At 35.4% G+C, this 27319-nt stretch overlaps 1 protein-coding gene across 21 annotated transcripts in view; it reads right to left on the bottom strand.

The window, feature by feature from the left end:
* Positions 1 to 27319, bottom strand: part of BCKDHB (branched chain keto acid dehydrogenase E1 subunit beta) — a 274313-nt gene that overhangs the window by 164288 nt on the left and 82706 nt on the right. For 13 of the 21 annotated variants that reach the window (XM_054254960.2, XM_078370714.1, XM_078370716.1 and 10 more), the window contains 2 exons: positions 9119 to 9216; positions 6968 to 7078 (listed from right to left, as the gene is read on the bottom strand). In XM_054254960.2, coding sequence (XP_054110935.1) covers positions 6968 to 7078; positions 9119 to 9216 — 209 coding nt within the window. Of the gene's footprint in view, positions 1 to 3603; positions 3817 to 6967; positions 7079 to 9118; positions 9217 to 27319 lie in introns of all 21 variants that reach the window. The other 8 variants (XR_013534839.1, XR_013534841.1, XR_013534838.1 and 5 more) reach the window with 1 other exon arrangement.

Below are 27319 nucleotides of genomic sequence, written 5' to 3'. Positions count from 1 at the left end.
TAGATTGCTCTGGCTCTTCTTGGCCTTACAATTGACTAACATGCTATATGCTTTAGTTTATGGGTTTTCAATTTTCCTGAATAATGTTTTTTGATTTTCTGTGCAAAGTTCTGACGTAAGTATCACTAAGTTTTTTCCTAGATAGTCCTAATCTCAAGAGGAAAGCTGTCAACATTTCACTAGGAATTATAATTTTTGCTGCAGGCATTTTGCAGCTACTTTTTCATCAGAGTAAGATAATTAACTTCCATTTCTAGGTTGCTACAAAATTTTAATTATGAATCAATACTGAATTTTAATAAATACTTCTCTTGCATTATCAAGATAATCAGTTTTTCTTTATCTGTTTTCTGTTAATATGAGGAATTGCATCAACTGCTTTGTGAATATTTATGAACATTACCTATGTGATCTACATTTATTTTAAAAGTTGTCTATAATTTTCCTTTCTTATACTATCCTAAATAGGTTTGATATTAAGATTATGCTGGCCTTATAAAAAAAAATTGAAAGTTTTCCCTTTGATTCCACTCTCCGTAATGTTGTAACCAAGCGAGCATGAAATCACCAGTGAGACAAAGGCTAGCCCAAATTACAGGGTCTTTATTGCCAGCAGCCATGGAGGACTCGCATCACCTCTTAGGTGGGGGTGAGGGCGAGGGGCTTCGGACATTCCGAGGGCCAGTGGACTTTGGACATTCCAATTGTTATTAAGTGCTTTACAGAAGTCAAGATGAGTGTTAGTTTATACATTGTCTGGGTAGGGTGGAAATTACAGACCTTAGTTACTTCTTAGAAGTCACGGGGGCCAAGATGGCGTGGGTTTGGACTGCTTGCCTGTCACATTAGGGTTACAGAGAGAAGTTTCAATGGAAAGCCAAGGTATGGTCGAGGTATGCAGTTTATGGGGAAATTACTGTGTCACAGTAAGGGTGTGCATAAGGACTATATTTTAGATAATTCACCAATAAAGCCATTTGGGCCTGGGGTTTTCTTTGTATGGAGTTAATAACATTTAATTTTTTAATAGATCATAACTATTTAGATTTTCTAATTTCTCTTGTATTAATGTTGAATGATTTATATTTTTCCAGGAAATTTCAGCTTTACTCAAAACTTATTTGTAAAATCATTCATAACATCCTCTTTATCTTACCACTGTCTGTGGGCTCTTCATCATACAAACAAATATTTGTCATTTGTTTCTGCTCTATTTTTTCCATTAGTTAAAAGTTTATCAATTACATTAATCTCTTCAAAGATCTAAATTTTTACTTTATCAAATTTCTCTATTCTACAGATTCAACTTCAGTAATTTTTGCTCTTTATTATATAATTTCTTCTACTTTCTCTAGGTTTGATTTTCCTTCTGGAAATGGAAATTCAGATCATTAATTTTTTTAATTCTTATTATTTCCTACATTTATGTATTTACAGCTGTAAAGTTTCCTCTGAGCCTGGCTTACGCTGGTCTTTGAAATTTTTGATATATTATATCTTCATTAACATTCAGTTCAGTCTCTTTTCTAATTTTGTTTTAGTTTCTTTTGTAATCCACCATTATTTAGAAGTAAAGTACGTAATTTGTAGGAAGTTGAGGCTTTCCCAGTTGTCCTTTTCTTTCTCTTGATTTCTAACCGAATTCCACTATTGTTACAGAACATACTCTAAATGATTCTAAGCTTTTGGAATTTTTTAGGGTTGTATTTATTGCCCAGCATTGGGCCAATTTTGACAAATGCTACATATTCTATTAAAAAGAATGATTTCTGGAACAGCTTGGTACATAATTAGGACAAGTTTACAAATTGTTTTGTTCAGATCTTCTATACATATAACAATATTTTGTCTGCTTGATTAAGCAAGATTTAAGACGAATGCCTTAAAGTCTCCTGCTGTAACTGTAAATGTGTTCATACCTCTTCTGAGTTCTGTGTTTTCTTTGTTTAGTTTATTGCTTTTTTTATTTTAAAACTATGTTATTGAGGACAAAATAGGATTATGAGATATCTTCATGGTGGACTGGTCCCTTTGGCATTATGAAATGCTCCTCTTTATTCTAGTAATCCTTTTGCCTTAATGCTTTATTTGAAATTAGTATATCTACACCAGCTTTCTTTTCCCATCCCTTTATTTTCAACATTTTGATGTCCTTATATTTAAAATATGCCTTTTTAAGCTATGTGTGGTGGCAGTAGTTGTATTTCCTAATGAAGTCTGAGGATCTTAGACTTTTACTAGGTTTATTTAATCTTTTTGTATTTAGTTACTTCTATATTTGGGTTTATATCATCTTGTTATCTATTATCTGTTGACCCATCCACTTTTTTGTACTTATTACTTTTCTTTCTTTTGGAGTAACTAAATATTTTTATTAATTTATAGTTATCTTATTAACTTGCTAGATATGCATTCTTTCACCATTATTTCAGTTGTTACATTAGCAATTATAACTTGTATCACTGATTATAACCTAATTAGAACATTACACTTCATAATAATCCTAGAAAAACAGAATATTTTAACTCTATCTAAAACCCCTGGCTTTTGTGTTTATTGTCTTACATTTCAATTCCATATATTTAACTTAAACTTCACAGAAAATTATCACAACTTTTTCTGACAATCAATATTAGGCTATAGGTTATGCTCTCCTCCGTATTTTCTTTTAGGATCATTTTCCTTCTGCCAAAGGGAGCTCCCTTGCAGTACCTTCTTTTACTGAGAGCTGCTAGCAGTAAATTCTCTCAATTTCTGTTTGCCTTAACTATTTTTATTTCATCTTAATTTTAAAAAGATACGGCCGGGTGTGGTGGCTCCTGCCTATAATCCCAGCACTCTGGGAGGCCAAGGCGGGTGGATCACGAGGTCAAGAGATAGAGACCATCCTGGTCAACAAGGTGAAACCCCGTCTCTACTAAAAATACAAAAATTAGCTGGGCACAGTGGTGCGCACCTGTAGTCCCAGCTACTTAGGAGGCTGAGGCAGGAGAATTGCTTGAACCCAGGAGGCGGAGGTTGTGGTGAGCCGAGATCGTGCCATTGCACTCCAGTCTGGGTAACAACAGCAAAACTCCGTCTCAAAAATAAATAAATAATAAATAAAATTAAATTACATTAAAAAAGATATGTTCACTGGGTATAGAATTCTAGGCTACCATAGTCAGAAATTTAAGATGTCATGCCACTGTGTATGTAGGTGTGGTTTTCTTTTAACACAGTCTTCTTAAAGGTTAACAAAGCTTGTGTAATGATGTTCTGAAACTTTAACGAGAAATTTTTTTAGATATTGTTGCTGATTGATTTTCTCTCTCTTCTTTTTCTGGAATTAGATCATATGTAAGACAGATCTTTTGACCAGATCCCAAATGTGCTTTATCCTCTTTTCTGACTTGCACTTTAATTTGGACATTTTCTATTAGCTACCCTTCTAGTTCATTGTTGTTATCATCTACTGAGTCTAATATGTCATAAGCCCATCTATTGAGTTCTTATTGTCAGATATATATATTTTTGATGGCTCCACAGAGTTTACTTGATCCATATACATACATGTACACACACACACACCCAATTCTCTAGGGTAATTCTCCATCCTCTTACCTCTTTGGTTCCTTCTTTTCTCTATGTTCCTAAGCATAACAATCAAGATGTCCTTGTCTACTAACTCCAATAGCTGGATCAGCTGTGCTTCTTTTTTCATTTGTTTCCTCTTTGTTATTGATCAAATACTCCTGTCTCTTCATCTACTTAGTAATTTTTTATTGAATGCTGGTTTATAGAAGTTCCAGATAATGAGAGGATTGACTCCTTGCTCTGCTGGGCAGATAGAGTAAAGGTGCATTAATTCAATAAGAAACTCAGAGTGGGTAGAGGCTGTGTTGTGAGTTTGAGATGACCTGGTCTACATGTGGTTTGACTCTAATTTTAAAACCTAATTCTCCATGGCTTTCAATTGAGAGTATGATTGGTCTTTCTTGCTTCATTATCAAGTGATAGCTTCATTATCCAGGTATTTTCTGCTTACTTTTCACCATTCACAGCTTTAGAATTTGGTAAATACCGTGACAGAAAGGTCAGGTATATGTTTAAATCCCCTCAAATTTCAATTCTGTCACTACAGCCCCACAAAACATGGGTTCTATATACCTGGATTCTATACACCTGGTTGAGACCAAATAGCAAGTGTCACCAACTAGAAAGCAGTGATAGGTCATCAGTGTCAATCTGTCGCTCATTTCAGGGCTTTGAACTCTCATAGCTGATTCTCTTAAGCCACTCCACTTCCACACACACGCACACACACACACACACCACCACCACCACCACCACCACACACCCATGGGACAGGGTAGGTCTCTGTCTCTTAAGCACCTCAAACTCAAGAATTTTCTACAGTGCTTTTCAGAAGTCCCCAGCTTAGCTTTTTACTATCTGGTTCAGAATTGAGTGGAAAAGCTAGCTGTGGTTTCTAGGCCCATTTAAGTCTCTAATTTTGTAACTCCCTTGAGCAACATTCAAAACTCTGCTGCTTTCTCCATTCCCGGGCAATTGTTTATTTTGGTTTATAACTTCCAAACCATGCATCAAGGATTAAGCAATAAGTATGAATTCCTCAAGTGTCCAAGAGTCATTTTACTGTGCAGTGTGTTAATGTATGTGTTCGACCACCATTTTTGCCTTTAATATGCTTTCTTTTCTCAATTATGCACTCCAAAAGATACATACTGGGGTTTAGTTGACATGTAATGAATAAAACTGAGGAAAAAATGATTCATAAGACAAAACAACTGATAAAACACAACTAATTAAAAGAGATTATAACACAAATTTTGATTATTATAGAATTCATCAAGATGAATTTAAAAAGCTTCACTCTGGGGGTTAGGAAAAATCCTCATTTTCAATATAAATATTTGGTCATCTCTAAATCCTAAGAGGAAAATGCTAAATATCAAAATTTTTCCTCTTTTGGTACATCAAAAGAAAATAGGAGAGGTAACATCATCAGCAATGAAAAGAGTCTCAACTAGACCCAAAGCAGTCAAGAAGCTGGCTTTCACTGTTACAACTGGAGGGTCATCAGCTGGAAAAATAACATGAGGAAAGCATCCCAAAACAAAATAACCATGCTAGTAAGTCAGAGGTCCTATGAATCACTTTCTCATTCAGTAGAGATAGCCTGTCTCCTCTTTCATCTTTCCCAGTAGGATCAAGCCCTAAGGAAAATGCATCTGCATTCTAAGATCAGACAAAGATGTAACCAGCAGATTCAACACAGTGATGCAAAAGCAAACTGATATCGATGTAAATATAAACAATTTCTCCCTTCTTTCTTCCTCTACGTCTCCTCTCTTTGCTTCCATGGTTGCCAACATGGAGTATTAATATACTTGTGCTTTACAATAAGCTGCTACAAATCTTTTTTGAATGTTTAAGGTATACACACACACACACACACACACACACACACACACACACAGACACCCCTAAATAAAGTTATAAAAGTGCTTGCCCTGACAATATATGAACACACCTGCACTGCGCCATGACAAACATCATATCCCCATACAGAAGCACCATCTACACTAAAAATGGAAACCCCAGGATAAATGGTGGATACATGCTGCAAACAAGAAGCCAACTCTATTTGGAACATTTGGCTATTTGAAAGAAAACCTGGTGTCTGACTTGATTTGAAAATGCCTACAATAAGCATTAAATTATTTTCATGTAGCTATGAATAACTCAATCTGAAATAGTGCTCTTAATTACAGCAACTACAAATAGAAGGGCTCAGGATATTGTTGAAACCATTTGTAAGCATGTCAAGTGTTTAGATGGTATCAAGTGAGTCTTCAGAAACATTTACTATAAGAAATCTTACATCTTCTCCTAAATTATAAAACACTCTTCACCTAAAAAAATCCCAGGCTATACTTTTATAGCAGTAGTATCTGCAGATTATTTTCATTAACTAACCCAAGAAATAGCCTGCAAAAAGCTGAGAATGCCAAAGTTCTTAAAAGTGGTAAACATAAAATAGCCAAGGTCTTAGGACTATAGCAGTAAATCAAGAAAAAATAATACGTGTCACTGTTACCTAGACAATGACATCTATTATTTTTTACAATTATATATGTAATTGTACATGTATCAGTTGGACATGTATCTATTGTACTAATATATTAAGACTAGGTACATATAATTTACAATTACATTTAGTTAGTCTTAACTGATCAGACTATTACAAAAAGTGTGCTTAACTTTCTCTGTATCAATATGAAGATAGATACTTCTTAAATTATCTTGAAATTGATATGAAAGATATTGGATATAAACAGGTAAATAAGAACTAAACTATATTCTTAAGAGGAAATTGGCTTTGTAAATTTTAATAGTAACAATAAGATCAATGTAATCAGGCCAAAGGTCATGAGACTATTTAGACAGAAACTGTAAATTAGAGCAGCCACAATCTCCACATAACTCTTAAACTGTAATCCACAGTATTAAGATGATATACAGAGTCATTTTTTTTTTTTAAAAAATCCATCCCCATTACTTTTGGATATAAATGAAAATTCAGCCAAACCCTTTCATTTACCTAAATTAAACCTAGATTACTAAACCATAACCAATAAGAAGCCAAAAACACAATTGCCACTGGTATCCTTGACATGCTCCATGACTCACACAACTCAACCCAAGGTGACTGCACGGCCTCAGTTTTGCAATATTTTAAACAGAGAAAACTACTGGAGGAAAATAGAAAATTCTACAGTGATTTGTTTCCTTGAGCATGAAGCTGTTTATATAACTTTCTTTCATGCTGCAAATTCAAAAGTTTTAGATCACTTGAAAATGTTCATATAGCTCATAATTTCAAAAGAATTATTTGCAAATATATAACATATTTGGCCAAAGGTTTTAGAAAAATGACATTCTATCACCATTACATTCATACCTTACAAACTGTGTCCACATCCCAAGGTATTATAGTCCTCAGATCAATAATTTCACAAGACACTCCAAGCTTTTCTTTTGCCATGGAAGCTACCTCCCGAATTACATGAACCTGAAATAAAGAGAAAATTATGCAGAGAATGACTACAAGGTTCCAGCCTGAAAAACTAGTTGAATTCTGACATCACTATTAGAGACATTATTTAAAGTCTCAGGAATTGATCTGCGTGGAGAATTCATAAATTTGTTTTAAATATGTTGAATCTCATATTGTGCCAAAATAAGTATAGACATCTAGAAAACAGATGGAAAGAGATGCTTAGAGAAAAAGAGAGAAGTGAGTACCACAGATACTGGTTACAAAGGTGGCACACAGAAGGTAAACAGTCACACCAGTACATAGAAAGCATGTAGAGGAAGAAGAGCAAAAATTGCCAACATTTAAGGAAAAAAATGGAGCAAGAGGAGAGGAAGGAAAAAGGAGAGGGATGGAGGGAGGGAGGGAAAGAAAGGAAAAAAAATGGGGGGATAAAAAGAACAATTAAAGAAAGAGCTAGAAAGAAAACCAGGAGACAGTGTATTCCAGAAGCTGAAAAGATTTTACAGGGATAGCAGCCAGTATCACATACCATAGCAGGAATAAGAGCTGAATTTAAACAACTAAATTAGTAATGTTGACAAAAACAGTAAATTAGTAGGAACAGAACTCACAGGTACAAGAATAAAATGAAGTTAAGAAACTAAATATAGATGATAGAAAACAGTTGTTCAAGTTCAGTGTTAAAAGGAAGGAGATGTAATAGTATTTCCAGTGAGAGGAATTCTTTAAATAGTGAAGAGAGACATACTTTTTAAATAAGAACAACAAGAAATGGAAAACTGAAGATGAAAGTGAGAGAGAGACTAGCTAATAGATCACAGTCCTGGAGAAGATAAAATGGAATGCAGTCTGAAACAGATTTTGCAGAGGTCGTTATGAAAACCAGATACCTCTTCTTCAAAGACAAAGGGAAGAAGAAAAAAATTAAAAGCAAAACTAAGAGCAAGCCATGTGAGTTAATACCTAATACACCCTAACTTCCGCACTGAAAAGAGAAGTAAGGTCATGAGCTGAGAGTAACAGAGATGTGGATTAAAAAGTGGACTGAAGGACAGCAAAAAGGGTTGCCACATCCACCAAGGGCACTGTCAATGGAATACAACTCACCAAGCAGCACAGTTATCTCACTGATGGAGAGAAACCATGAGGACCATAGCTCTCCACACAAAAAATCAAAAGGAGCAGAGAGCAGAAGCTTGTGTTATTGAAATCTATTTTTATTATCTTCTTTATATTGTGTTGCCCTAAAGTTCCTAAAATAAGGATTTCCTTTATACAGAAAAAGAAAAATTGACCATATCTTTAAAACAAGGAGAGAGAGAGGTGGAAGAAATAGAACTTCATGGCAAGAGAGAAAGTTGGGAGGTAGAGCAATGTGACAACAAGCCTGGGAGGAAATGAACTGGATCAGTGGAGAGGGTCACTGGAAAAAAAGAAAGATACAGAATTCTGAGGCTGGAGCAGTGGATGGGTCCACATGGCCAGCAAAGTAACCATGAGAGATGGCAGGAAATGTGATGAAAAAGATTATAAGTCATTTGCAGCAAAAGTAACCTGGGTATAATGTACTTCAAAAGAAATGTGTTTTTACTTAATACACTGTTGCAATATATTTATGACCACCACATGCTTACACATTTTAATATAAATAGAACCTCACCTTCACTGAGAAATCAGTACCACAGACCTCATAAAATGAGGAATTTCTCAGGATCTAATACACAGCACAGTGACTAGAGCAAATAATAGATCTGAAGTGTTCTCACCACCCCCACAACCATACACACACACAATAGTAAATATATGTGTTGATGGATGCATTAATTAATTTGATTAAGGTAATCATTTCACATATATCAAATCATCACATATATAATTTTAGTCAATTACACCTCAGTAAAGTTGGGAAAAAAAAGAAATGAGCATCAGTAGCACCAGACTTAATCTGAGATATACAGAAAACACTGCTTTCCATTTTTCATGTATCAGGATTTAAAATGAGAGCTTCCAAGCACAACATAGGTTTTAGCAGTTGGAATCAATGCTACTCACCTGAGTGCCCCAGGCAACTAGAGTAACATCTCTCCCTTCCTGTATGACTTCGGCCTGGGACAGTGGGATGTTGTACGGTTCTACAGGAACCTGTTCAACTAAATACAGAACAATGTTATTTTTTTCTGAGGTAACACTTGTGCATAAAAGAATTTAAGAACCTGATTGTAGCAAAGCTTTATTTACTGTTTCTCTAAATTCTATATTACTTAAAATAGAAATAGCATTTATGATATGGCTCCATGACATTACCACACAGATGAATAAATGCAACATAAATGTATAAAATATATCAGCTATCTTGGAACAAAGAAATAAACTTTAGAAACAAATGAAATCTTAAGAATGAACTTAGTTAATTAAGAACATATCGATATTTGTTTATTAACTATAATAATTATATCCTACTAATGCAAGATGTTAATAGGAAAAACTGTGTGTGTGGTATCTAAGAACTTCGTATTATGTTCATACTTTTTCTGTAAATCTAAAATTGTTCTTAAAAATTGTTAATACAGGTGGTAAAACTTTATTAAATCAAATTAAGTTCTCACATCAATTTTCTAAAAAGTAGCAAATTTATGAGGGTTTGAAAAAAAGGGGACAAAATAGTAGGGTCAATTTTTAAAGTACATTGTATTTTTCCACCTTACATCTATGAACACTTCATCAATCATAGCCACTGACAACACCTTAATTTTCAAAACTGAATACTGTAGACCTCAAAAAAAAAAAAAATGAATCAGCTCTAGCAAGCCAAAGGAAGCCACGGGTATCTGAGAGAAAACAGTTTTATGACTTCAATGCCCAACCAAGTACATGCAATATAGAGATGACTGAATCTAGGAGAAAATTATAAACTGAATTTCAAAATAAAATTGAGTAGGAAGTTGATAACCCAGTTATGCTGAAAAGGCTTCTTGGGTTTTCTGTTTGTTTGTTTGTTTGTGAGACAGGGTCTTACTCTGTGAACCGAGACTGGAGTACAGTGGTGCAATCTTCAACCTCCGCCTCCCAGGCTCAAATGATTCTCCTGCCTCAGCCTCCCAAGTAGGTGGGATTACAGGCACACATCACTACCACCAGGCTAATTTTTGTATTTTTAGTAGAGATGGGGTTTCATCATGTTGGCCAGACTGGTCTTGTACTCCTGACCTCAGATGATCCACCTGCCTTGGCCTCCCAAAGTGCTAGGATTACAAGCATGAGTCACCGTGCCTGGCTGCCATTATTATTATTATTATTATTATTTTGAGACAGAGTCTCACTCTGTTGCCCAGGCTGGAGTTCAGTGGCACAATCTAAGCTCACTTCAACCTCTTCCCCCTGGGTTCAGGTGATTCTCTTGCCTCAACCTTCCAAGTAGCTGTAGGCCTGTGCCACCACACTCAGCTAATTTCTGTATTTTTAGTAATGATGGAGTTTCACCATCTTGCTCAGACTGATCTTGAACTCCTGACCTCAGGTGATCTGCCACCCTCAGCCTCCCAAAGTGCTGGGATTACAGGCATGAGCTGCCATGCCTAGCCCTCCTTGAGTTCTTATGTGAAAATACTATCAGTGGAAATACTGCACAAAACTTTTGTTTCCTTTTGTTCATTTTCTCCATCAACTTTTTTATTATATTGTTTTATACATATATATATATATATATATATATATATTTTTTTTTTTTTTTTTAATTTAAAAAGCACAGAAGGGTAAAATTAAAGTAAAAGGCTTCCTCTGGAAGGCTCCTGGTTAGCCCTTCCAACTCCACTGCCCAGAAGCAACCAATGCTAACAATTTCCTAGGTCTCTGCTGTGGACAGCTCTCATTCTTTCTGACACCGAAGATTCTGAATCTTCTTCCTACATTTGGTAGATCCCCCACCTCAGGAGGCAGGACCCTTGTCCTCTACAGAAATGAGTTCCACATGCTTCCCCCCTAAGGTTCCTCTAGAGCCAGGACACAAAATTTGGGCTCTGCCAATCCAATGCACCTACAGCAGACTCTGAATTGGTAGCTGATGACACAGAAGAGCAGTAACTGTCTAGAATTCATTCTGGAATACTGGTAACAGTGTAGGCAAATCTGGCATCTAGCCTTAGTGCTATCAACGATTCAGACTGACAGTTGCCAGGGCCTCTTTGCAGAACCAGTTATTTGAGGTATTGTTTCTTGATATATGGCCTCTAAACCTGATTCTCAGTGATTCCAGAAATCTGTGAGTTATTTATTATCCTTCAATAAATCTCTTCTGCTTATATTGGAGAGTAGATTTCATTTGCTTGAAAACTAAGAACTGATTTCATATCTATTCAGATATTTGCCCCATATGCTAGTATACACATAAATAATGTTTTGTTTCACAAATAGAATAACATCGTACATACTGTTCAGAAGTCTTCTACAATCTGCACTTTTTACCTCATCAGTATATTTTGACCGTGTTTCCATGTCAAAGTAGTTTTTAAAATCATGTTTATAAGTAAAAACCACTAAATGTAATGATGCTTTATGGGTGATACAGTGGTGAATTTATTCCTTGTTTCTTTTTGTATATTTCCAATCCAGTGACATTTCTATAACCAGTGTCAGAGAGAGCTGAATATCCTCTAAATGATTACTATGTTTAAATAAAAAAAGAAAACAGTAAAATCTATAAAATTACTTTTTGAGGTAAATCCCAAAACAGACAATAATTAAGTTAAAAACCTAGAATATAAAACAGTATTAGAAAACTTATAAGCATTAAAGCACTTCTTTGAAAGTTTTTGTGTAGCTCCCAAACTATATTGAGTCAGATACTTCCACTGTCTAAATGAGGGGTGGGCTAACTACAGCAGCAAGTTGATTTTTTTGTAAATAGTATTTCATTTGCTCGTAACCATGCCATTGATTTACATGCATTTTATTTGATCATAACCATGCTATTGATTTACTCGGTGTCTGCAGCTGTTTCCATCCTACAACAGCAGACCTGACTAGTTCCAACAGAGACAACATGCTCTGCAAACCTAAAATATTTACTACCTGTTCCCTTACAGAAAACGACTGCCAGCCCCAACTGTAAACAATGCTTTCAGAGGTTAATTCTCAGCCCATTCATTAATGACTTAAACCCAGTATTCACTGGATGGATGGATGGATGGATGGATAGATGGATGGATGGATGGATGGATGGACAGATAGATAGACAGATAGATGAATGGACAGGCAGGTGGACAAATAAACAGATAGGGAGACAGCCATATACCACTGGAGTAGTATATTCTACTTAGCAAGTCTTAATTGCTAAACCAAAGTGAGTGTCAAGAACAATGCTGATGACATCAGACAAACACACCAAAGACAGCCACATCTTTGCCATCATCAAGTCTTTCCCCTGGCAGCAAAATCTGAATGCCAATAGACAAGGCTTAAGCCAGTACACATTCCATCTTACTCGTAAGTGGCCACCATTCAAGAGTCTTGTCTTTCCCGCCTTGTAAATCAGTTGCCAGCTGGTGATTAGCAAATCCCTGGAACACACGACTTAAGGGCTGGTAGGCCAAAAGAAATGAGTTGGCATCTTGCCCCACTTCCTTTGTCAGGTTGCCAGTGAGCAACTAATTGCTCTATTGTCTTAAATAAATTACCCAAAATAATAAGGCCTCATTATTTTAACAATTAGCTAAGGAACAACAAAGCGAACAAAATTTTATGCTTTATTTTAAAAATATCATACTGAGAATAAGACTCAAGAAGAGTATTTTATTAAGAACAACCAAAAAAAAAAAAAACAACTTCTTCTGAGATTTGCTTAAATGTAATCCTGAGAACAGGAGAATAAGAATTAATTTTAATGTGTCAATTTATTTAAATTTGGCAAATAAGTCACCTGGAGACCAAGCTAGAATTCACAGGTACTTCTTAGTTAAATTTAATTTAAAACATATTTATTCCAGAAAAAGGTTGTTATTTCCAGTTAGCTTTCTTACATTCCTACCCCACAGCTATGTGCTTTCTAAAAGGGAGCAGGTGACAGAAGTTAGAACACGAAATCTTCAGAAGCTAAAGAGCACCATAAACAGTCATATTACAGATTCCTGTGTTCACAGAAGTGGGACTAACTCACACCACTCCATTTCACCACATGCTGATCACATTAGAATCTTAGGACTAATAAAGCATTCCTCAGAGAAACCATTTAGCACCAGATATATAGTGACAAAATGAAAAACAAGAAATCTTTTCAAGGCCAAAATTGTAAAAATGCAATTATCAAACAGGATAGATTTTTTTTAACGTATATTGTAAGTTTCCACATATGCGCTTCCTTATACATGCAAACGCACTCATTCACACTACACATTCACTTAGAGATTCATCATGTGAATTAGTTCATCCTTGGCCCCATTCTAGTTCCCATCCTCCTCCTTTTCTCTTCCAGTTTTCTTCCAATTTGCTATATTACTTATGGTCCATCTTAAACACATTTTTGGAGGAGGTGAGGTATGTAAATAATATATATATATTATATTTAATATATATTTTTCATTTAATAGTTGCTGCATACTCACTATATGCAGACATCATGCAAGATGCTGGAATATGAATTGAAAACTGAATTGCCATTGAGAAGCACACACTCAACTGTGAGTTATGAAGATGGAAAGAGATTTATCAGACAACAAATGAAAACATAATATAGCAATGGGAACCAACCGCTCTGGGAATACAAAGGGAAGCAACAAGTTGGTTACAGGGATAAAAGGTTTCATCACAGAGGAGACAATTGCTGCAGGTCTTAGAGATAGAGGTACTTGACAGGAGAAAAATAAAGGACATTCCATATAGAAAGACATGTACAAAGAAATTGATGCGTGAAACCATGTTTATGCTTGTGTATACATCTACAAAAACAGATTTACATGATATTTCAAGTAAAGGTGAATACTGAAACTTATAAATTATATTCCTAAGTCCCTAGACAGCACTTTCCAATTTCTTCTGATTTAATATATTAATAGCTTGTGCAGAAAGCATCTGCAAGAAAATAACAACTCACTCTTAACGACACAAGTTCCCCTGTGAAGCACACTATTGCCATTACAGAGATAATAGGGTCATTTCTCTGCCCTGTCACTAATCTGCAGTTTCCTCACAAATATGAAACTCGGATAGGGCTTTATTCTTATTGCATTATACATGATATAGTGAGAAATCATAAATGTTCTCTTTTTAAAATGAAGTCAAATACAATTCTAAAACATGTTAGCTCATGCTGTCTGATTACAACAGCAAATTCCAAGTCTCCATACCTGAGAAATTCTATCTGGTTAATTAAAATTCAGTCTAATGGGGAAAGGTGGGAGGGGGGTAAATCCACCCAACCAGAAATCCAGTGTGGCCTTGTCTCTGCATCTAACAAGTTTGGTCGTCTCTGACAAAATATTGTTATTATTTTAGTGTCCCAGTATCCTACCTGTAATCTTAGGACCATTATTGGAATAGAATGTGGACACATTAATAAGCTCTTAGGAGGAAAATAGTATCGCAATTTGAAATAATTCAATGATAGAGTCATTAAAGCTATAAAGAAATTTTCATCCTAGGAAGAGTTTTTCTTATCACGTATCATTTTCTGTATAAAACTGATAATCAACTATAAACTAATACTGGATTTCCATATTACAACTGTCATTTTCTGAATCTGTAATCTCCTTTTGGCTTTGAGATTATTAATCACAGTCTTGTTTTGACAATTTTCACTTCTGTACCAACAGTTACTTTTAGCACTGATGCTAGAGATAAGAAAGAATAAAAAAAAAGAAAAAAGAAAGACTATAAGAACAAGAAAACTAAGTGCACTTTCTTCTAGTAATCACTTTAAGTCATTTCCTAAACATGGTTGTACCCAATTTTTTCCTCCCCTCTTCACCAATTTAAGGTGAACTTAATTAATTTAAAATGAAAAATCTAAAGATTAACAATCTATATTAGAAACACTGAATCAACATACTATTAAAAATATGTGTTTCTCTCCAAGTAATGCAAAAAAAAAAAAAATCTGTAGGACTGTCCATGCTGGCAAGAAGATACCATCTAATTAGAAGATAAAATTAACTTTCAATAAATAAAAGAATAATTTAAGTGTCAAACTTTGGTACAACTTAACCCATAGTGATTATCGAGAGCATGTTTGGAAAAAATAAATTGGTATATATGGTAAGTCTCGGTGTCCCAAGGAAATAAAGCAGAAGGGTCTCCTGGGAGCAACAGTGGGCAAGGCTCCCACACATGATAATATAGACTCTCAAGCCATAAGGATGTCAAGATTTTACTGAGTATAATGGCAAAAGGAAAGCAAGGAAGTGAGAGATCAAAAGAAGTACAGCAAATAGAGAAAACCATTTAAAAGGGTAGGTCTTGAAGAATAAATATAATTAGATGCACGAAGGCAAAGAGCTGGCATTCTTAGCAGCAGAGTGCATATTTATTACAGAGGAGAGAAAACAAGTAAGCTGGGCACAACACCATGTCATCTCAGATGATGCACTGAAATGGACACTCTGTCACTCTATAATATTCTTGCCTAAAAGACATAACCTGAGTTTAATCATGAGGAAATATCAGACAAACCCAATTCGAGGAGCAGTCGACAAAAGAGCTGACCAAATGTGGTGACCATGACAGACAAAAATGACAAAGGAAGTGTCTTCCCCAGAATAGAGGAGAACTCCTGACCTCAGGTGATCCTCCCATCTTGGCCTCCCAAAGTGCTGGGGATTATAGGTATGAGCCATTGCACCTAGCCAGGAGACTTCTTAAACCGAGATGTTTTTACATATAAAACACAATTTTAAGGTTGTAAATGTTTTATACTGTTATTGTTTCAGAGGGTAATGTTTTCGTATTATCACTAATACTGAAAAATAAAAATTAAAAAACTCACCTATTATTTCTAAATGAACAGCAATAGTAACTTGAAACAGTCTTAGACCCATTTAAACTCAAATGCAGTCAAATTCTTTTCTTCAGTAATTAGTTATTTTACTAGTAAATCTCACATTTCCATTTCTTTTGCAAAATGAGATACATTATCTTTTCAAAATAGTTGGCAAAATATTGCCAGCACTTTAGGAGGCCAAGGCAGGCAGATCACCTGAGATCAGGAGTTTGAGATCAGCCTGGCCAATTATTGTGAAATCCCATATCTACTAAAAATACAAAAATTTAACCAGGCGTGGTAGCCCACAGCTATAATTCCAGCTACACAGGAGGCTGAGGCATGAGAATCGCTTGAACCTGGGAGATGGAGGTTTCAGTGAGCTGAGATCGTGCCACTTCACTCCAGCATGGGCAATAGAGTGAGATTCTATCTAAAAAAAAAAAAAAGTTGGCAAATATAAATGACAAAAGTGATAATTGATATAATAAGGCCCCTTCACATTCCTCATAAAATTTTAAATTAACTTCATTATATTTTCCTGTCTCATTTAATATAAACAAAAAAAGCTTTATTGAGATTGATATTTCATAATATGCATCAGTATATTTAATATGCTACACATTAAAATTTGCCCACATTTATAACACAACTTATTCAGTCTTTGCAATTACCCTTAGGGTTTTTTTTTTATGTACTCTCTAGTATGCAGCATTTAATAGCAGAGCAAAAGTTCTCCTATCACCAATTTTACTAGCAATTGTTTGTCTTTCATGTTTAATATATTTGAATTCCCTTGGCAAATATTTTCCAATGCATTTTCCATAGCAAGAAACTACATATAGGATAAAGTCTGTTTACAGAGTGTAAATTTTACAAGGTCAATTGGCAAACTGGCAAAAAAAAAATTGAACACTGAATTAAAAGGCAATATTTTAAAGCCATTCTACATTAGCACATAGAGTTTAAAAGGGAAAAAATATCCCCTAACAAAAAGGATTATACAGAGATAGAAAAAATATTTCAATAAAGTACATCATTATTTTATGAAGCATTAGGGGAAAAAGCTGCTAATTAAACTGATACGCTTTTCAGAATTTTTATGTTATTTTTATTGAAGAAAAAACTGTAGACTTAATTAGATATGAGTTTTTAACTCTCTATCACCCTGACACAGACATAAAAACAAAACATAAAATAAGTAGTTGGTTTAATCAATTCCTAAACTTCATGAAGAAATACAAATGTAGTTCTCTCACTTACTCTTTGACATATAATCATTAGTGTCCAATTTCTCCAGAATCTCATTTTCTGTGTCACCAAGCACATCAGTGATGCAGCGCTTCTTTAAATAAATTCATTTTTAAAAATTTAAAAATTGATGCTAGGCTCTCAAGAGAGCTCAGTAATCAGGTACAACCTACTTTAAACTCTTGCTTCCAAGCCTTGTTAAACTATTCTGATTTTCCACTCCTCACCCTTCTATCTCACCACAACCACTTAGCATCTCCTTATCTAAAGAGTCTTCTTATCAAAACAGACACCTTCTCTGGTGTCTCTGGAATTTTATTCTAAGCTGTGTTACTGATTTTGATATTTGCACATTAGGATATAACAGCAACTACTGGTCTCTGGATGAGATGACTGCAACATGCCATTGATTTTAAGTCACATTCCAATATCAAGAGATATTAAAATATGAGGGGGAAAGGGTAGCTTAGAATCAATGAAATATAGTGGTTTCAATTGGGTAGATGACTTTCAATCACTGAAATATTAGTATATATTCAATATATTTTTCACATCATGCTTTTGGTACTGTAAGTCCCTTGGTATTTATAAATCCAATATTACCCATGAGAAGCAACAATTCCCACTAGACACCAAGAATTAGCTGTGTCCACAGACTTCCTAATTGCAAAGGAGACAGAAAAAGTCACTGGGACACACTGACAAAAGACAATTGTTTTCAGGTAATAAAGACATACAGGGAATATATGCTATATTTATTAGACTGCAAAATGCCTTACTGCATATCTAAACATCAAATGATAGCTGTTGATTTTATTGATGAACACCCTCTTCTAGAGAGCAACCGCTCCAGAAAAAATTAATTTAAATCAGGGAATCTGTTACAAAGATGTTGGAAGCGCTAGAGTAACAAATGGTGAAACAACGCAAACCAGGGATCAGGAAGCAGCTACCACTTCTGAGCTGGACCCAGTAGTGGACAGAAGCCACTATCAGTGCTAGAACTACTAGCGGCTGCTGCTTAGCAGAACCATGCCTATTAAATGCCCTGTCACCAACGTGGCTGCCATCAACACTGTGGGAACAATGGTCACTGCAGCACAGCAAACTCTCCTCAACTGCCACTATTAAAGTTGCCTGAAAAGCCACAATGGCTTCCTTTCTACCTTCCCCCAACCCTCTAAAGGAACTTAGCTAGCAAGGGGTGACAAAAATATAGTTAACTTATTTCCAGCCCATGAATTACAGAAGAGAACACAGAAGGGCAAGTGTAAGGATGGCAGACAACTGACAAAGATTCAACTGATGTTTAAATTATAAATAGCACTCAGATGAAAAGTCACCTTTGACGAGAAATAGAGAAAACTCCAATATATTAATTACAATGAGAAACGCTAATATTTATAGAGCCCTTTCAACATATTATAATTGTTTAAGCACCTTTAAAGTATCATCTCTTTTATCCTTACAACTCAATGTGACTGATACTATATTTATCCCAATACTGCTGATGAAGAAACAGGCAAAGACATATTAAGATACTCAGTTATGGACAGTTAAGTGGTCACTCTGCAGTCCAAACTCATAACTACTATTATAGTATAGAGAAATCTGCCCAAAATAAGTTTCAGAAATATTAAATTTAAACATATATCAAGCCTGATCCTTTCCATAAGTCTTGAAAATTACAAAAATTGTATATTTTAAAAAGGGAGGTGTTATGCTTGCCATATTTGTTTTAAAATAGAAAATATAATCTTAAGATTAAATAATGGCTGTTTTTCCCAAGACTGATCAAGTGTCAAATCTAGAATTCTCTCACCAACTCCCAGGATTTCATTCCCATTTTCTCAAATAAATTTTTTACACACTAATCAAGCTTTAAATTCCATAAAGCAGGTGGAATCTACACATACTTATCACCCACTATCTGCCTCAGTGTATTGCTGTATATCACTCCTCCAGTAGAAATCTATATTTTTCTTAAATATAAATTCCTTCATATTAAATCATAGATTAATACTACAAAAAAATGAACTCCAAATTTACTTATATAGCCAGAAACTACGATTTATAGTCCAATGATTTAAGATTTATTTATTTAGTCATCACTTCATACCCTAGGTATATTCAGTGCTAGAGATAGATAAATTGGCTAGAATTCATAAATTTAAGTTCAACACTGAGAGATACTGAAAGAGTATTAATAAAATTAATAAGTGGTCTAAATTATTAGAATATTACTGAGAAAAATTTCTCGACTTTAATTTTTATAAGTCTACTACTTTATTTCTCTATTTAAAAAATAAATATACATGAAAATTACTAAATACCTAATGGCCTTAATAGTTTAGTGTTTTCTACCTATCTGCCTCTAAGTATACACAGACCTAAATTTTCATATTTTCAACTCATGCTCAACACACATTTATATAATGTGGATGAAAACTCCTAAAGGGCTTATTATATGCCTTTTACACTAAATTTGAAATTCTGAAGATAAGCCATCTACAAAAATGGAAGCTCAACACCCTTTCTGATAGTCAAGTGTTCTGTTTTACCATTGTTAATGTCACTGCCTATATAGCAATGTGCCTATACTATTAGAATTCTTATTTACCCTTAGTACTTTATAAGTAAAAAACAGAAAAGTAAAGACACTGATATAGCCAAAGAGAATATTATAAAATTGGGGTCAAGAAAGAGATTATTTGCTATATTGCATACAGTAAATTTTTAACCTCAGCTGAATGCCCACTGTATTTAAGTCACTTGAATTGACCAATTCAAAAAGAAAAAAATTAAAAGTATATATAAAATGTTGAAAACTATATCATTACAACCATGTGTAAAGTTGAAGTTTAAATGAAATTTTATTCTAGCTCTCTTGGTAAGGAAATCTAGTTATCAAATTAAGTAAATATTTGACTTCAAGATATTTGACTTTGCACACATTCTAAGAAACACACTAGGAATGGCCTGTAGTCAAAAAGTGGAAGCTTATGCTTGATTTAACATGATAAAATACATGCCCAAGTATGTTAAAATACGCTTTCAATAATCCTAAATGATCTGCAAGAGTCTCAGAAAAACTAAATATGTACCACAGTGGCCCTCATATTACCACAGGCCCAGCAACTGTTTCTACCCACCTCGCTTTGTAAATCTGAATCACCCAATCAATGGCTATTAAACTGCAAGAACAATTCCTCCTTTTTCAGAAAACCTACAACTTTTCTTAATTTTTATTTTATGTTCAAGGGTACATGTGCAAGTTTGCCATATAGGTAAATTGCATGTCATGGGGCTTGGTGTACAAATTATTTCATCATCCAGGTAATTAGTAAGTGATGGGCAGTTTGTTCTTTGGTTTTTGGAGGTTTTTTTTAAAAGACAGGGTCTCACCCTGTCGCCCAGGCTGGACTGCAGTGGTGCAATCTTGGCTCACTGCAAACTTTATCTCCCAGGCTCAAGTAATCTTCCCACCTCAACCTCACAAGAAGCTGAGACTACAGGAGCACACCACCATGTCTGCATAATTTTTGTATTTTTCTTGTAGAGACAGGGTCTCTCCATGTTGCCCAGGCTGGTCTTCAACCCTTGGCTCAAGCAATCCACCAACCTCAGCGATAGGTAGTACTTTGATACCCTCCACCCTCAGGTAGGCCCTCAGTGTCTGTTGTTCCCTTTTATGTGTGAACTCAATGTTTAGCTTCCACTTATAAGTGAGAACATGTGGTATTTGGTTTTCCATTGGCGTTAGTTTGCTAAGGATAATGGCCTCCAGCTCCATCCAAGTTCCTGCAAAAGACATGATCTCATTCTTTTTTTAATGGCTACACAGTTTATGTTGTATATGTACTACATTCTATTTATCCAATCTACCATTGATGGACATTTAGGTTGATTTCATGTCTTTGCTATTGTGATGCTACAGTGAACATATAGGTGCATGTGTTTTTATGATGAATGATTTATATTTCTTTGGGTATATACTCAATAATGGGATTGCTGGGTTGAGTCATAATTCTTTTTTAAGTTCTTTGAGAAAACATAAAACTACTTTCCACAATGGCTGAACTAGTTTACATTTCTACCAGCAGTGTATAAATACTCCGTTTTTTCCACAACTTCACCAGCATCTCTTAATTTTTGACTTTTTAATAATCAGTATTCTGACCAGTGTGAGATGTTATGTCATGATGGTTTTGATTTGCATTTCTCTAATGATTTGTGATGTTGAACATTTTCTCATATGCTTGTTGGCTACATGATTGTCTTCTTTTGAAAAGTGTATGCTCATGTCTTTTGACCACTTTTTTTGCTTGAGGTTGTTTTTGGCTTGTAAATTTGTTTAAGTTCCTTATAGATTCTGGATACTAGACCTCTGTCACATGCATAGTTTGCAAATATTTTCTCCCTTTCTGTAGATTGTCTGCTTACTCTGTTGGTAGTTTGGAACTAACCCTGAAATTGGTTAAATTTCAGCTGACCCCACTTGCTAACATTCTATAGACCCTTAAACCTCCCTCTCTACTGAGTTAGAACACTACTTCTAATTAGTTCTCTTACCCCAACATTCTATTTTTTTATTTTATTTATATATATAATTTGAGTTGGAGTTTCACTCTTGTTACCCAGACTGGAGTGCAATGGCACGATCTCGGCTCACCCAACCTCCGCCTCCTGGGTTCAAGCAATTCTCCTGCCTCAGCCTCCCGAGTAGCTGGGACTACAGGCATGCACAACCATGCCCGGCTAATTTTTGTGTTTTTAGTAGAGACGGGGTTTCATCTTGTTGACCAGGATGGTCTCAATCTCTTGACCTCGTGATCCACCCACCTCAGCCTCCCAAAGTGCTGGGATTATAGGTGTGAGCCACCGCGCCTGGCCTAAATAAAAGCTTATGTTTTAGAGTTAATATTAAAATAAATCATTGGAGATTTGTATATGATAATAATAGTAATAACTTTTAATAACACCATTAACATTTATTAAGCATTTATGATGTGTCAGGCATTATTCTAAATACAAGTATTAACCCATTTAATCAAATGATACTGCAAAGAAAATTTTATATTACTAAAATTTTCAAAGCTAGAGGAAATACAAAGATCTAAATTACCAACACAGAGAACACTGCAGAAACAAGCAGGACTAACATGTAGCTCCCACTTAGACAGAGAGAACAGTGTGTAGAGACTTACATTGTGAACTTTTGCTCCAAAAACCACCACAGGAATACACCAGGAAAACCAAAAGAATTCACGGACCCTTTGAAAGAAGTAGGCTGACACTGCAAACTCCGAGAGACAGCTGAAAAACTGTGGGTTCTCAAAGTATGAATGGGGGAAAAGTCTGCCTCTGAACAGACATCCCCCTGGGGAACCAAAAAAGCCAGATCGCAGAAGAATTTAACCTCAGCTGAAGTTAAAATGGATTTAGGCAGCCAAGTGAAATATCAAAGAAGAAGAAGTAGCAAAAGCCCTGTAAGCACTCCCTGTCCCTAGCTCAAGCCAGGGCAAGCCATCCCTGACTTATCTCACAGGGGTCCTTGGGGAAGGCAGCCAGTGGGACTAGGGAGGGACCACAGGGTAAAAGAAGGTTCTAGCTGAACTTCATAATACTTTCAAATGAGTACAAATTTTCCTGAGCAGAATCCAGGGGGCAAACCTGAAGTCCAGATACAAGCACAGAAGCTACAGCTGATGGTGCAGGCAGATGGAAAAGGGCAAGGCCTGAGAGCCCTGCTTGTTTTCTCACCATGAAGGCTTGTAGTCTGGGGCAAGATCTATCCCTTCTCCCCAGCTGCCAGATAAACTTGGCGCTGTCGGCAGGACACGGCAGAGGTGAGACTGACCTTGCTGCCTGTGTGGAAGCTGGGTGAGGCCTGTCACTGCTGGCTTTACCCCATTTCCTGGCAACCACTATGACACAGCACAGGCAGCCATAATTCCCCTGGAACATAAATCTATTGGCCTGAGAACCACACCCCAGCAAGCCCCACCCAAGGAGAGTCTGACCTCAGACCCCCGCTAGGCCTACCCCCACCTGATGGTTTTTCACTACCCACCCTGTTAGCCCAAGGCAAAAGACTCTAGGAACTCTTGAGAACTCCAGGGTCCAGTCCATTGCCTGGGGAACCCAAGTACTCATCCTGGCCACTGAAGAATAAGCTTATGTCCCCCTTCTACTACCACAGCTGGCACTCTCTTAAAAGCACTACCTCTTGGCTAGAGGCCAATCAACTCTGGAATAATAAAATAACCCTGCTCCAAAGAAGGAGAAAACAGCTAATTCTACCATTTACAATGTCCTGGCTAACCCAAGGTTCTGAGTCTGTCCACATAACAGCTTAACTGCTGGCATAACCAGCATTCAAAAACAGCAGCACACTAAACAAACCTCAACCAAGGACTCTCATAAAGTACACTTAACTCCCTTACCACCTATACTGGAGCAGGTGCTGACATTCACAGCTGGGAGATCTGAAGGCAGATCACCTCACAAGACTCTTTGCAGACATTCCCCAGCATCAGCCCAGAGCCCAGTAGCCCCGCTGGGTGGCTAAAGCAAGAAAGACAATAACAATCACTGCAGTCCGGCTCTCTCAGGAAGCTCCATCTCTAGGGGAAGAGGGAGAGCATCACATCAAGGAATCAGCCCGTGGGACAAAAGAATTTGAACAGCAGCCCTTGAGTTCCATATCTTTCCACCGAAACAGTCTACCAAACAGAAAAAGTAATTATGGTAATATGACAAAACAAAGTTCTGTAACACCTCCAAAAGATCACAAGAGTTCTCCAACAACAGATCCAAACCAAGAAAAAAATCTCTGATTGCCAGATAAGGAATTCAGAAGGTTGATTATTAAGGTATTCGAGGTACCAGAAAAGGTTAAAAAAAAAAAAAAAAAACTTAAAGAAATTTAAAAAAAATACAAGATATGGATGAAAAGGTATACAGATAAATAAATATCATAAAGAAAAAACAGTCACAAGTTCTGGAAATGAAAGACACACTCAGAGAAATAAAAAATACACTGCAAAGTTTCGACAACAGACTAGAACAAGTTGAAAAAAGGACTTCAGAGCTCAAAGACAAGACTTAAAAATTAACCCCAAGACAAAAAAAAACAGAATTTAAAAAAACTAAACAAAGCCTCCAAGAAATTTGGGATTATGTTAAATGACTAAACCTAAGAATAATTGGTGTTCCTGAGGAAAAAGAAAAACTTAAAAGTTCAGAAACCATATTTGTGGGGATAAACGAAAAAAACTTCCCTGTCCTTGCTAGAGATCTAGACATTCAAATGTAAAAAGCTCAAGGAACACCTGGAAAATTCATTGCAAAAAGATCATCACCTAGGTACATGGTCATCAAGTTATCTATAGTCAAGATAAAGGAAAGAATCTTAAGTGCTGTTAGGCAAAAGCATCAACCTATAAAGGAAAACCATTCAGATTAACAGTGGATTTCTCAGAGGAACCCTATAAATCAATAGGAATTGGGGTCCTATCTTTAGCCTCCTTAAACAAAATAATTATCAGCCAAGAATTTCATATCCAGTAAAAATAACCTTTATAAATAAAGGAGAGACAGTCTTTTTCAGACAAACAAATGCTGAAAGAATTCTCCACTACCAAGCCAGTACTGCAAGAACTTCTAAAAGGAGTTCTAAATCTTGAAACAAACCTTGAAATATACCAAAATAGAACCTCCCTAAAGTATAAATCTCACAAGGCCTATAAAAAAAGACAACTCTGAAAAAAAAAACGGTATTCAGGCAAGAACTAGCATGATGAATGAAATAGTGCCTCACATCTCAATACTAATGTTGAATATAATGGTCTAAATGCTCCACTTAAAAGATATAGAACACATAGAAATCCACCAACCAAGTGTCTACTGTCTGTCTTCAAGAGACTCACTTAACACATAAGGACTCCCATAAACTTAAGGAAAAGAGATAGAAAAAGATATTCCATGCAAGTGGAAACCAAAGCAAGCAGGAGTAGGTATTCTTAGGTAAAACAGACTTTAAAGTAACAACAATTATAAAGACAAGGAGGGACTTCACATAATGACAAAAGGACTACTCCAACAGGAAAATATTGCAATCCTAAATCATATGCCCCTAATACTGGAGCTCCCAAATTTATTTAAAAATTACTACTAGGTTGAGTAAGTTGAAAACTTACTTGTACACAAAAACCTGCACATGGATGTTTACAGCAACTTTATTCATAATTGTCAAAACTTAGAAGTAACCAAGATACCTTTCTGCAGGTGAATGAATAAACAGTGTTACTTCCAAACAATGGAGTATTATTCAGAATTAAATAGAAATGAGTTCTCAAGCCATGAAAAGACATCAAGAAACCTTAAGTACAATTACTAAGTGAAGAATGCCATTCTGAAAAGGCTTCATACTGTATAATTCCAATTCTGGAAAAGATAAAACTATGGATACAATAAAGATATCAGTGGTTGTCAGTGGTTGAAGTGAGGGGAGACAGATGAAGCACAGAAAATTTCTAGGACAGTGGAAATACTCCGTAAGATATTTTAGAGGTAGATATATGTCATTATACAAACCATAGAAGGCACAACACAATGAGTGAACACTGATGTAAACCATGGACTTTAAGTGATGACGATGTGTTAATGTAGGTCATCAACTGTAAAACACGTACAACTCTGATAATAGGGAAGGCTATACTTCTTTGAGGTCAGTGGGTATGTGAAAAATCTCTGTAACTTTCTCTCAGTTTTGCTGTGAACCTAAAACTGCTCTTAAAAAAAATTAACTCTTAATTTAAAAAAGGACAAAATTCTGATATACAAGAGAATAAAAACACAAGGTTTTCACTCTTACAATTGTCAAATTAAATGTCTGACAAATATTTCCTGTTTTTGTTCTTAGATTTCAGTAATAAATACTTATTTTATTGAGTCTTACCAACCCACAGTACCTGTGGCAATAATTCCCTATCCTTCCACCATAGTTTTTCACTAACTGCTGTTTAGACACACAGGACCTGGCTTCATCAATCATGCTTTACTCAGGGCTAAACTGAAGAATATATGGGGCTTAGAGAAAGCAAGAAAGGGTTTAAGAGATACAGGTTGTAGAGTTTTTAGAACAAAGAACACAGGAGCAATTTTCTTCTTCTACATACCCACATATATACAAGCAGAGATGTTTTCTTCGACATTGTTTAATGTAACCAGAATTTAGAAACAACCCTTGTTCCATAATAGGGAAAAGATACATGTCATGATACATGTAAAGAAATTTTTTGACTATAAAATGAATATGGTTTTATGAATATAAAAACCAGCTAAGCCAATGTGAAAAGATACAGAAATATATCAAAAATATATTGGTAAGAAAAGCAAGTTATACAGTATTTGTAACATGCTCTTACTTGTATTATTTGTGTGTATACTTTATACATTCACATACTTGACTAAATGGATAGAAAATAATTTGCAAAACGAGTTACAAAACAATGTTCATCGTATAATACTTTTATGCTACACACACAAAATCTGTTTACATGAAAGTAAATGTATTCTATATATTCACATATAAATATAAATATAAAGGCCAGAAAAAGGCTTAAGGAAAGGAGTTCAAAGTGAGACCCATAGAGAAAGGGAACTTTCACTATTTTATGCTATAGAGTTCTGTGAGGCTGGAGCTTTTTACAAAGAGAACATATGACTCATGGTATTAAAATTTTATTAACGAACAAAACTAAATCACTCTACCACATATCTAAAGCTTAGTTATTGAGAATGTAAATACCTTAAAGCTAATGATCAAAAGTAGATACCTGCTTATGATCAAACTTAGCCTGAAAAGTGAACAATATTAAGAATATATATAGCATAGTTATAAGAAAATTCCACTGGGTCCTATTCCATGAATAGTTCAGTTTATTAAGTCAATCACAGAAGATATACAAACAGATTCAAAAGCAACTGCACTGTAAGTTGACTGAACACCTTTTGATTCTTCTTGCTACTCA

The sequence above is a fragment of the Callithrix jacchus genome, chromosome 4 (assembly GCF_049354715.1).
Source record: "Callithrix jacchus isolate 240 chromosome 4, calJac240_pri, whole genome shotgun sequence".
Lineage (NCBI taxonomy): Eukaryota > Metazoa > Chordata > Mammalia > Primates > Cebidae > Callithrix > Callithrix jacchus.
This window is presented reverse-complemented; position numbering and strand designations above follow the sequence as displayed.